Consider the following 12,548-nt stretch of genomic DNA (forward strand, 5'->3'; position numbering starts at 1 on the left):
GACTGACAGAGGAATCAAATGTGTGTGCAAGTGTGTTTACCTTTAGTATATCCCCTTGGGCAAGATGAAAGGTTCGAGCAGAGATGTTGATGCCTTTCCCAGCTTGCACCTAGTGTAAACATTAAATCCAAATTAGATTTATTGACCAACTCGAAAAGTGCACTCAGTAGAATGCAGATCTCCTCCAGCTGCATCTCTCTCTCCCCTCCAAAACAAAGAAGAGTTGAATCTCACTCAGTTGTCCCTCCTGACTCTCTTACAGTCATGATGTTGACAAAGATAACAAAAACATGGATTTATTCATCTCATATTGTGCCTAACTTTACTGGATCACAACATATCGGGTATGGAATTAATCTGCAGATACTCCGGTTCAAAAGGAGATCAAACTTTTCTATGGATGTCAGTTTTTGAGCCACGACAAAGGACAAAATGTGGCCTGCAACGGACTAGGTAAGGCTTGTTTTTTATCCTAACCGATTGCCCGAAATGCCTTTTGTTACTGGAACAGTTGTTGATCACTTGTGGCCCCTTCCGGCTGGTTAAAGGAACAGTGTGTAACATTTCGGGGGATCCATTAGCAGAAATTGAATATAATATTCATAACTATGTTTTCTTTAGTGTATAATCACCTGAAACTAAGAATCATTGTGTTTTCGTTAGACTAGAATGAGCCCTTCATATCTACATAGGGAGCGGGTCCTCTTCACCATGTTGCCCCGAATGTCTCTACAGTAGCACAGAATGGACAAATTAAATCTGAAGGCCGTAGTTTTCTGAAGTAACATGAGCTGCAGAGTGCCAAACCGTGGTTCTGTCAGGTGACGTCTGACTTTTGCTGCTCCTAAAGTAGTGTTATTATGGTAAGGATGGCCTCTGAGCGAGGCGAATGGTGTTACCACGACTTTGCACTTGGCGGCTCACGTTACCTCAATCTTGGAAAGGGAGGAGTAAGTGGAGGGGTACTCAGCTGGTTGCAATCTGCAACCACAGAGGTAGATGCTACCAAATCCTCCACTCCTTTAAGATGAGTGAGGAGTCAGCACTCATTGACGATATGAAACAGTCAATAAAATAGGTTTTTCAAAAACTGTGAATCACCGCAACCATGAGAGGCCCTTGAGCATACAGTCATAAATGAGTACAAAAGATATTAGGCTGATGGGTCCAGTATTATGTGAGATTAGCCGTGGACAGACAGACAGATGCACACACACGTGCCAGAACGCATGATCTCCCCAAAGGTGTACGCCAAGATTTTGGAGTGACTGGATTGCTTTTCTACATCCCCACAAACGTTTGGAGATTGTTATTAACCTCCACTAATTTTCATAAGGATTTTACACTTGTGCCAGGGTCTCTATTAACCTTAGTCAGGATGTACAGATTAGTTACCTGGATGCTGTAGATGCACTCGTGGTTGTTGTCGTAGTTCATCGGATAGTTTGGAGAGAGAATGATCCCTTCGTTGTTTATAACTGAAGAACCACACTCCGCTGATGACAAATACAGAAAGAAGAGCATTAAAAACCAATATATGTATTTATGATGCCAACAAAAATGACCCACATTTAAAACCTTCATTTGAAAAAAAATTCTCTTTTTTTTTTACCCTCCTCAAAAATTGTTCGGTCGTACAGTCTGAAAAAGTTTTAGTCCAAAGTACGAGCAGTTATAGAGAACACAGGATGTCCTTAGAGTGAAATGATTGTCTCATCTTACAGAAAATGATGATTCCCTTTTTCCCTATAAATGGACGAACACGTAGTGTGCTTGTGTGTGCGTGTAATTTAACAACCCTTTTAAACAGCTGTATTGTCAGCCATCTACCTCAGTTGAGGAGAATGGGCAGGCAGTAAAATTGAGGAACTAATTTACCTTAAGATACCGGCTCGTAGCACTTCTCACATGTGCCCTCTATCTACAGTATCTATGTCCCTTTCCCCTCTTTTTCCCTCCCTACTTCCCTCCCCTTCCCTCCCTCTCTCCCCCTCCCTGTGTCTCTACTGGTGTAATAGTCATATTACAGCTGTCATATCGTCAATAAATCACGCTGCTACAGTTTCCATTTAGAAAATTACCTCTCCACCCTCTCCCTCTTCCCTCTTCAACTCCCTCACTCTTTCTCTCTGTTCCCTCTCTATGAATAGTGCCTCCTTTACCCTCCTCTACTTCAATCAACCTTCCTCTTGTGCTTCTCACGAGTTTCCTCTCCTCCTTTCCCTTCTCCTCTTTTTTTCTGTTCCATTCTATATAGAAGATAATGTCAAGAAATAATAGAATAGTAGAATAAAAACGAGCAAAAGGCACGTTGGATTTTCTGAAAAAGCAAAGCCACCCTCTGTACCTCTCCAACTCCCTTCTGGACAGTACTTTATGAAAACAATATGTTTGACTCACTAGGGGGGTAAAGAAAGCCTCATGTAAAGCCACTAACACAGGCCAACAAAGCAACACTTTAAACCTGCAAGAAAGTAAATCCCTTAGTTAATAAAAATCACAAAACACTAAGGCAGAGGCAAATACAAAGCACAATGCAAAAGTTTGCAGTGCTAAGATATCAGAAAACGGCACATTACAGGTCTAATCGTTTCTTTCCTCTCCTCTTCACTCCTCCTTTGTGATGTGCACCACATCATGCAGCAATGCAACACAACACACAGGCACTAAATATAGCAAACCGCACTACACTGTAGAACACCGGCACGCAACACCACTCCCACCTCTTTGCATTATCAGTCTTTGCACGTTGATGACAAAGAGCCAAAGACGTAAACACTGGTACTGCAAACATCAGGCAAAGCTGAAAATAAGATCGGTGTTTAAAATATTCTCCCCAGCAATCTCAAATGAAAACGTTATATACTGTATCTGCTCTTTCCCTAGAACTGGATGGTAATGTCTGTCTCTCTGCACCTGTATAGTCCATTGCTTCTCATGGTGTTGCTGAAAACAATCTTTTTATTTAAAATTTTTATATTGCCCTCTATTGATTCTACATTTCTTGCTTACAAAGACCCTGAAGTTATGAGTACACGGTGTTGAGCCTTGTGGGCAAATTCATGATCTGCATTAAGCTGCATTCACACTAGATCGGGCGTTGAGGCGATTTGCTTCAGGGTTGCGTGGCGGTGTGGGACAGTCACTTTAATGGCCCATTAACTGCGACGATTAACGTCTTTCGTTGCCTCACGGCTGGGTTGTACAGCTCTGGATCGCCGGTTACGTGATTGGCCACCGCAGCGTGACGTCAAGTTGCGTGTCTCCAAAAGTTCATTGCATTTCTACTTGTCCGCCTCAGTCTGCTGCATTTTTTCCAGCACCCCCAGTGGCCGCCGCAGCCCAAACGCAATACTTCCATTCAAAATGAATGGGAGGACATGCGTTGTCGCCGCACCTCCGAATCTGGTGTGAATGCAGCCTTAGACTTATTCTGACTATTGAAAGACAGCAGGTAAGCCATTCTGTGGTGCCTAGGGAACAATTGTAAGACCGGTGTCTTGGTCAAGATAGGCGCCAACCATCCTCCTCTTTCTAATAACCAGCAGGCGTTGTCCGGTCTGGGAGATGTCTGTGTTTACGACTCGCAACTTTAACCCTTTTACAGTGTGTTTTCAGTACATGGAAGTTAATTGTAACATTTTGGTCGCCTATAAATGTCTTATTCAGCGTTCGGTTGTACTTAGCTCCACCCTCTTGTGGCACTTCTGGTTGCAAAAGAACCAAGATGGCGACGGCCAAAAACCAAGATGATGACGGCCAAAATGCCAAACTGGAGGCTTCAAAACCACATGATTCAAACCCATGACTCTCTAACTTAATTTTCTCTCTTTTTTTGTCCTTATTGTTACTTTCATCTTGGTTCATTAGCATGAACTTCACCACTTGTGCATTTTTCACAGTGTTTCTTTGTTGTTCTCAAACTGACGGTTACAGATGTTTACTGTAAGAAGACCTACTGCCTCATGTGGTCATGATTGCCATTATATGTTTTCAAAACCTAGTGAGAACTCAATTATTTAATTTCTTTTACCTGTAGGCCCTTTTCTTTTTGCTTCTGCCACTGTACATTATTAATTAGTGATACAACTCATCATAAACACACATTTTCCACCCAAGGTAAAACCTTTTTAATTCTAATTGATACATCTTTATTGCAATTTGTGTTGCCTTGAGCATATAGTTCATAGAGAGGTTCTTCATTCTCCCATTTGCATGCATGCTCACTGCATCTAAATTTCACTTCAAGTTGTTTCCACATGCATGCTTTTTGTTTGCTGCTTCTAACACTGTAGATGACAGACTGCTTGAGGTGCTTAATTATGGATTAGAGTTCATTGTGGCGCATGAAGTTATACAGCCGATTGTACACTGGACCACGACATAAGCCCTACTATGTTCTGCCTCATCTGTCATTTTCACTCCAGTTTATTCAACACGTTTTGAAAGCATCCAAAGACATGAAGAATCCTAAAATGCTCCATAGTCGAATGAAAAATTCGGAGTTGTATTTCTGGTAAAATATCCTTGACTGTAAAACTCACAATTCTGAGGGCTGATACAGGATTGTGAACAGGCCAAAACTCTCTGCCCACTGATCACTCACGTCAAAGAAATATCACTGACATTTATTGTTCATCCAGAAACTGGAATGAGGCTTTTACACAAACTACTCTCTGTGGAAGTCCTATTCAGTTTGCTGTCACGTTCACTGTATTTAATAACAGTTTTTGGAAAACAGTTTCAAAAGAATCTTAGAAAATTCAAGGACAGGGGTACAGTCAACTTCCCAACCTGGAAGTAGTAACAGCAGGTATGCTCTTTTTCTGTTCTAAATCACACTAAAAGTTTTTATCCGAGGCCTCAATTCATCAGTAGCTAAGCAGCTCAATGGTTTTCTGGTCACCGTAGGCCAACGCTGTTCCATCGTCTGTTACATAATTCAAATCTTATTTGTCTTTTTTTGTAAAACATGAGATAATTGAGAAAGTAATATACAGTGTCTTCACTGTAATGATAGCAATTGACTAAACACCATTTCATTATCACTAATTGCTGACAAGACATTTTGTGAGTATAAAGATTGATATTGCTTTAGACAGGTGCAAAAAAACTACTTAGTTAGGTTTCGGAAAAGATTGTGGTTTGGGTTAAAATATCTCCGGAAGTGGCGTAACTTCAGTACGGAAGTTACCTGAAAAATAAATCGACGTTGACTTTTGGTTTCACACCAGGGACGAACGCCGGTCTCCTGGACGAAAGTCCGGTGTTTTTTGACCCACGCATCCTCCCTATGCGGCCACTGACGCTCTTTATACTTCCTGGTTCACAATTACTTGGATTAAATACCAATTGATTTTGTGGGATATTAACAAACTACAGTGCATTACTTTTCGTAGTTATAGCTACGAATGGTGTATGAGGACAACCTGCCAAAATGCTACATGTGAACAACTTGCAATTTGCCGTAGGCTACTTTGTGACTAAAAATTCTAAATAACAAATATCTTCACGTGTTTAGAAACTTTTATTATTTGTTGAAATCTTCGACAAATGTATTCTTTTACCACTAAATCACACGGGACAGGAGGTTAGATAATAACATTAAAATAAAATCCGGAGTAATATTAGCACATACCGACACATCTTGGTAGAGGCGAGCTCCACATTCTCCGCCCTCCTCCCAGACAGATGACCTCTGGCACCCCCTCTAGGCGGTATCCCATATTGCAAGAAAAAGACAAAGTGTCTCCGATGCCGAAACTGTAGCCGTTTCTCCTGCCAAACGGAGGCATCCCAGGGTCCTCACACGGCTCCAAAGTATATTCTGCAGGAAAAACAGATTGAGATTGAATACATAACACATATATGAATAAACATGAAACACACACTCTGCTCTTTCTATGCTTCCGGCTAAAAACCAGGGATTGAAAATAAAATGATCTATGCAGGTACATCTTTCTTATATTTGCTAAAACTAATGATGGATTATATCAGTGAAGGAAATATACATTTAAAAAAAAATCTTTTTTTTAATACTTTATTCAGTGATTTTTTTGAGCAACACTCAATTTTGCTGAGTGTTGACTATAAGTGCCATAAGAGTAAGTGAGAGGTGATGAGATTAGAGTGTCCTCTACTAATGGTGTTAAATCAACAAATCAATAGTCATCACTCTCAAAGTCCAGGAAAATCCACCCCAGTATCTGAAGTAAAACCAACAACGTTACCATTAAATATTAACTAAAACGAACAAACGCCTCATGGCCATGATCTCTCTGTGTGTGCGAAGAAACCCTTTTCAATAATTCAATAACTTTTGTGATAAAAAACTCTTGAAAATGAAGTCCATTAAAATACAATCTTGACTTCTTAGAACTTATGCACAAGTGTGAACAATTAGTCCAAAAGTTGGGAGTCTGAGTTGACTCCAGCGTGTCCTGAAATGCACTTGCTGATTTCGTGTTTAGCATGGCACAGCAGGACATTTATTTTCACCGGGCTGAAAGACTGAGGATGTGATATGTATTTCAGAGTGTGCTGCGGGAGGAGGCAGCATGTTGAGCATGTTGAGATTGGCAAGTCGCATCTCTGGTGACACCTCCCATGTGTTACATTCCGAGTATCAGCTTATGCCATCTGGGAGTCGACTCAGATTTGAGTGCTCCTTTATCCCAGAGTCAACGAGAGATCGCTGAGAGGGCAGTTGGGCAAGTTATCTTGGTTTATGAAGGGCAGCTGTAGCCTTGGACTTTGTCTTAATTCTGCCCGTTAACCCTTATCTTACTTTTGGACGAGGGTGGTGGAGAACTAGCACGACGGTCTATGAGGAATCCATCTCCATCTCTCTTTTTCTTATTGTTTAATGGTGGATTACATTCAGTTTAATGTTGTGTGACCTCTCTCCTCTGTTAAGCTTTTGTTCTTTAGCTATTCTCAAAGTTTTATGGGTAGTACTCGAGGCCAGAGCTTAACATTCACTTAACACAGCAACAGTTTTGTGTTGGCGGTGGCTGTGCTATGTGAAACTATTCTCATGTGGCACAATAAGTCAACAAAAAGTATTCAGGACTCCCTGAAAAGCAGTAAGATACCACAAACTATAGGCCTATTTCTAAACTGTCATTTAAAGCTAAAGTTTTAGAAAAAGTGGTTGCCAAGAAGCTTGAATGTGCATTGTATTCTTGACAACTTTCAGTCATAGCTGCTGTCGGTTCCACTCCGTTGAAACAGCTCTTGTCAAAACCTCCAAAGACATCTTGATGCGTGTGGATGCAGGAGCTTAGTTTTGCTGGATCTCAGTGCAGCTTTTGACACTGCGGATTTATGTAGGCAGAGGGTGGGTGTCTCTGGGTCAGCCCTGCAGACCCCTTTGACGCTGACTCGTGGTGTTCCCCAAGGCTCTGTTTTAGATCCCGTATTTTTTCTTCATTTAACCCTAAGAGACCCGTGAGCCCGGGGATGACCCCGAATGACTTTACATTCTTTCAGAGGCTCTAGCAAGTTCAGTTTTAGGGCTAGAGTGAAGCAACAGATATATGAAATTAGAGGAAAGGAGGCTAAATAACGCTCCAAAGTTGGACTACTATTTATATAAACTGTTTTAATCGATTGACAGCCCAAAATATAATACAAATACACTAATATATCATTTGTACTTTTGATACTTTAAGTACATTTTGATTATAGTACGACTGTTCTTTTTACTTAAGGTTTTAAGGTACTTATACATCGTGGTACTTCTGAGTACTTCTTCCACAACTGCATCTCATTTAATCATCAATTTCTTTTTTTCACAATTGCCCTACCTAAATCAAGAATTGAATGGGAAAAACCTTTTAAACAGTTCTTATTGTGCACCAGTTAGTCTTGACCCTGAGGTGAAGAAACATGTTTCTCTCTTTCATCATCTGTTGAATGAGCTCTTTGATCACTTAAGTGTTCTGCAAGGTCAGGCACCCACCTACATTAGTGAGCTGCTTCAGCCTTATATCACAGGAAGGTCACTGAGATCCTCTGATCAGGCCTTGTCAGCTGTGCCTCACTTCATGCTTTAAACTGAATAAGATGGTGCTTTAGTGTTTGTGGCCTGTCAGACCTTAAGACCTGTGGACACCTCTAAAAAGCAGCTCGGGACTCACCACTTTTAAACCCGCCTTTGTTTAGCTACCCACACTTATATGGTGTATTTTATGTCTGTAAGTTTTTATCTCTATCTTGAAGCACTCTGCGATAAGGTGCTATATAAATGAACTTAACAGCATTTCTTAAGTAACTTTATGACCTGAAATAAACCTAACAGACTGTAATTGTCTTTATTCCGGTAGAGTGGTGCACTCTTCTTTTTAAAGAGAAGCTATAATTTTACTGTGGTGTCTTGAATCCCCCTCCATGAGTTTCTAGGCTGATTCTGGTGGAGGTCCTACTCAACTTTTTATGATTGATACCATACTTTGCATTCAGCATGGTATGAATTTAAAACCTTTTGACAACCTACAATATTACTCTGAGTTATTCCAGTATGAGAAGAAAGAGAAAAACGACTAAATTCAGGGTCAATTGAATGTAGACTGTTAGAGTATAATAGTGCAATGCGACTATAATCAAGTGAATTACCAGAGAAAGTTATGTTGAAGCCCTCATATGAAATCGAAAAGTCAGAGATGAATCGTAGCTGGGCTTTGAAGTTGCCATAGAGACCAGCATTGATGTTGCTAGGCAACTCGTTGCCAGTCAGGCGAGCCAGAGGTTGCAGGAAACTTCCGTTCTCAGTAACCAAGAGGTAGTCGTGTTGGTCCTCCAGATGAAAGGAACTGAACTGAAACTGGACTCCTGTTGGAGACACACACAGACGGGTAGACGGACAGGGAGACAATCTTAACAAGTTTGTTTCATTCTCATCAATTTACCCACAATTATAATCAGCATAAATAATTAATAATACATAAACGGTGTGATTACAGCAGACACTAATTCTGCATTGATAATATCATGACAGGTTACAAAATACATTAAACATTGTGAGTTTTAAACCAACATCTCTCCATATATGCACTAACTTCAGCCAACTAAAGCGAGGAATCTCTGTCCGTCTGTCTGTGAATAACACATATCTCGACAACCGTTCATCCGATCTACTTCACACTTGGCGAGGGGAGCACTTTTTATAAAAATTGGTGCAATTTGGACACGCGACACGTTCAATATTAATAAACTTTGAATAAACAAGCAAAAAACGCACTGTGCAGCAGCGGGGCCGGGGCTTCAGGGCTCTGCAGACAGAAACAAGCATGTCGCCAAGACTGCTCGCTTTTGCTGCTTGATCCTGGATATAGCCTGTGAATGCTACATGAATGCTGAATAACATTAAAACAAAGCTTTTCTTGACTTCCCGGGAGTCAACGACCGGATAGCCTACAGGAACAGTGCCACTCTGCCACTACAACTCAAATTGTGTAAGTTTACCATACTAACTTATTAGTTTACCGCCAGTAAAATACCTCTGCTAATGAAATCCATGCTCTCCTTTACAACGACGGTGGTTATGTCAAAGCGAGCGACTAAAACGGCTATTTGGAAATTGCCTCCGCTAAGTGTATTTCACCGATGTTTCGGACCACTATTAGCCGTGACCCGAGTGTGTTTTTCCCGTTTCTGACCGTGAGTTGCTTGGGTGTGAGATGCAACTACGCCGTGGCAGTTGTATTGCTCAGGACTCAAGGATGCACAGTGTGAAGTTGTTTGTGTGAGCGGTTCCTCGAGAAATCTGCAAACAGCAACACCACAGGCCAAGGATTCAGCCCGTTCTGAACAACAGGCCTGTTTCCAACAGTAGTAACTATAAATATGAATGTAAACATGCCCTTCAGAATATGCTATAAACTATAAAAAAAACACCAAGAATCCAATGTATAGCACGTTTGTGGTCGTAGTATAACTGTAGCTGCACTGCTGTGAGTGCTACTTGCTACTGTCTCTCACTCTGTCTCTCTCTATTAGGGAGTGCGGATCTGTGTGTGTCTCTTGCCTTTCCCGTGGCTGACTTCAACGGTCCAGGTACAGTTGAGAGATGAAGGGTAGCTGTCTGGATAGCCGGGACTAAGGATGGTTCCCCAGGGACCTCTAACATCCCCGCCACATAGAGCTAGACAGATTGAGAGAGACAGAGTGGAAGAGAGAGAGAGAGATGTGCAGAGACAGGGGACGGAGGCAGAGAGAAGGTTAGCATCAGATTGTTGATAGCTGAAACAGATAATGTTTCCCGGTGGACCTTTAATACCACTTCTATAGTACGTACACACACGTATACACACACACACACACAAACGCCACAAGAGAGGGAGAGATGCAGAGAGAGATCCTCTCAAACTTGTGGGTAGAAAAGGTCTGCATGCACTGACAGCTGCAAAAATTGTGTGGCTTGTCACATATTTGGAAATGGGAAATGTGTATTCCCTTATAGCTTTACTTTAAATGTTTTCAGATATTTTTTCTGATTTATTCCTCCCACTGTTACTAATAAAATCACGACATAAATAATGTAAAATACACCACACATTGGAATGATAAATAATGGATTATTTGCTGTTTATAGTCTAATGTCCCTGAAACTAACCAACCCCTGAGGATGATTAACTGCATAGGTGATTCTAGTCATTCCTCATACAGTATATGTTGACAGTGCATAATGATCCTGAGAGATGAACTAGGAATAGGTTTATTTTTCTGTTTAAAGAACCAGTATCTGAATCGTGCAGACTTCTTTTTAGTTGTTTCACTTTTGCTGGAGGGTGGTTGCACATAGGAGACAGCTCTTCAACACATCCACATGTTCACACTGTAGGTGCTAACATTGTGGTAAATAACATCTGTTTTCTAGCAGAACAAAAAGGTAACACGTCTCTGCTTAGACGTAATAATTAGCTCAAGCTTCAAGATCCCTGCCTGCTAATTTAGTATCTTCCACATTGTCCTGACCTCATCACTGCATTACTGAGCATGATCAAACCCGATCAACCGTATTTCAGTGCCACTTTCTAAATACATATTTGGAGTTTTATGTTGTCTGGTTTTCAGTTTTAATAGCATTAACAAGGTTCTGCATAAAACAACCAATTAAAATCAATCAGAAATATGTGCAGTGGATACGTTGTGAGCCAAGGAATGTGAGGAACAAAGTAGAGAACACAAAGTTATTGGAGTAATTGGAGTTACTGACTAAAATGCAAAGTTTCTTGTTATATAACAAGTGACCATCTGGACAATAAGTGTAATTTATTTTACTGAGAAGTGGGAGAATTGAAACATATTTGCTGGATTGTGTTGCTTTGGGATGGACAGTCTCTGAGCTCCAAATTGGTTTAAGGAAGAAAACTGAGACATGAAATAAAAAAAATAAAAAAATCTCAAGAAAAACAATACTTGAATATTATTTAAGCTAGTTTTCCACAACATTAATGCTGTGCAATAACTGCATTGTGTGCAAGAACCGTAAAATGTCTTTTGTTTCTGAATTGCCCCTCCAGTTAATACAGTTTGATTTCAAGTGATTCGAAGCAGTTATATTCAAAGCAGTGAAGCAGTGCAAATGTTTCTTATAAACTACTTAAAACATTCTGAACCACGCAGTGCGGCCTCAGGATGACCCTGCAAGTTCTGCACACGGTTTAGCCGCGTACATTGTTATGCAGTAAGAGACCCGTGCTCGCGCAGAGGTGCTCAGAGTTGAGACCAGGTCCTCGGAAAAGCTCGGAAATTGCTCATTCTATGCATACTAATGCATGCTTGTGTTGCAAGGTGCTTCATTTCTACTCGCTCCAGTTGGTTCATCTTACAGTTGGCCGACTGGCCTGTCATTTCCTCTTACAATACACCTATAAAATGCCATAACATTACCCTTAAAAGTGCAACGGTGGCAGAGCCGCTGGGGGAAGGTCAAACCAGAAAGTTCTGCTGAAGTTTCCTTGAGCAGGACATTGACCAGTTCAATTGGAGCTGAGAACCAACAACTCTGAGAACTGCAGCCCAGATTACAATCCGTACAAATGGTAACCACGGCCACAACAACCACATAAAACAGGCAAGTCTGACACTGAAAATGTGCTCAAACCACAACAGAGCATCAGTATCTTCACTCTTCAACCAACAGCGTTTTTACAACATCAGCATCCCTGAAAACAACGGAGAGGAGTGAGAATATTTCCAACTAAACCAAACACATCAATGCACGGAGGCGTACACACACACACATATTGTATACACAGCCTGCCATTCACACTCATTCACCCTGCACAAAAGCTTGCATTCCCACACACACACACACACACACACACACACACAGCGCTATTAATTATTAATACTTTTCTGCCAGGAAGCTCCCAATGTTGAATGCTGAGTTATGTGAGAAATTTGAAACACTGCATCACATCTCTATCTCTGCCAGATTCTTTCTCTCCATTTCATTCTCTCTATCTTTCTTTAAGATCTCCTTCTCCACCTCTATCTGTTAGAAGGTCTTTCTATCTATCCATCTGTCTTTCATGTGAATG

General features: G+C 41.0%; 1 protein-coding gene across 8 annotated transcripts in view; it reads right to left on the minus strand.

Annotated features, from left to right (window-relative positions):
* Window positions 1-12,548, minus strand: part of csmd3b (CUB and Sushi multiple domains 3b) — a 408,609-nt gene that overhangs the window by 93,138 nt on the left and 302,923 nt on the right. For all 8 annotated transcript variants that reach the window (XM_074614488.1, XM_074614493.1, XM_074614494.1 and 5 more), the window contains 5 exons: window positions 10,028-10,144; window positions 8,617-8,832; window positions 5,639-5,827; window positions 1,396-1,496; window positions 41-109 (listed from right to left, as the gene is read on the minus strand). In XM_074614488.1, the coding sequence (XP_074470589.1) occupies window positions 41-109; window positions 1,396-1,496; window positions 5,639-5,827; window positions 8,617-8,832; window positions 10,028-10,144 (692 nt within the window). The remainder of the gene's footprint in view (window positions 1-40; window positions 110-1,395; window positions 1,497-5,638; window positions 5,828-8,616; window positions 8,833-10,027; window positions 10,145-12,548) is intronic.

The sequence above is a fragment of the Sebastes fasciatus genome, chromosome 17, assembly GCF_043250625.1.
Source record: "Sebastes fasciatus isolate fSebFas1 chromosome 17, fSebFas1.pri, whole genome shotgun sequence".
In the NCBI taxonomy this organism is placed as follows: Eukaryota; Metazoa; Chordata; class Actinopteri; order Perciformes; family Sebastidae; genus Sebastes; species Sebastes fasciatus.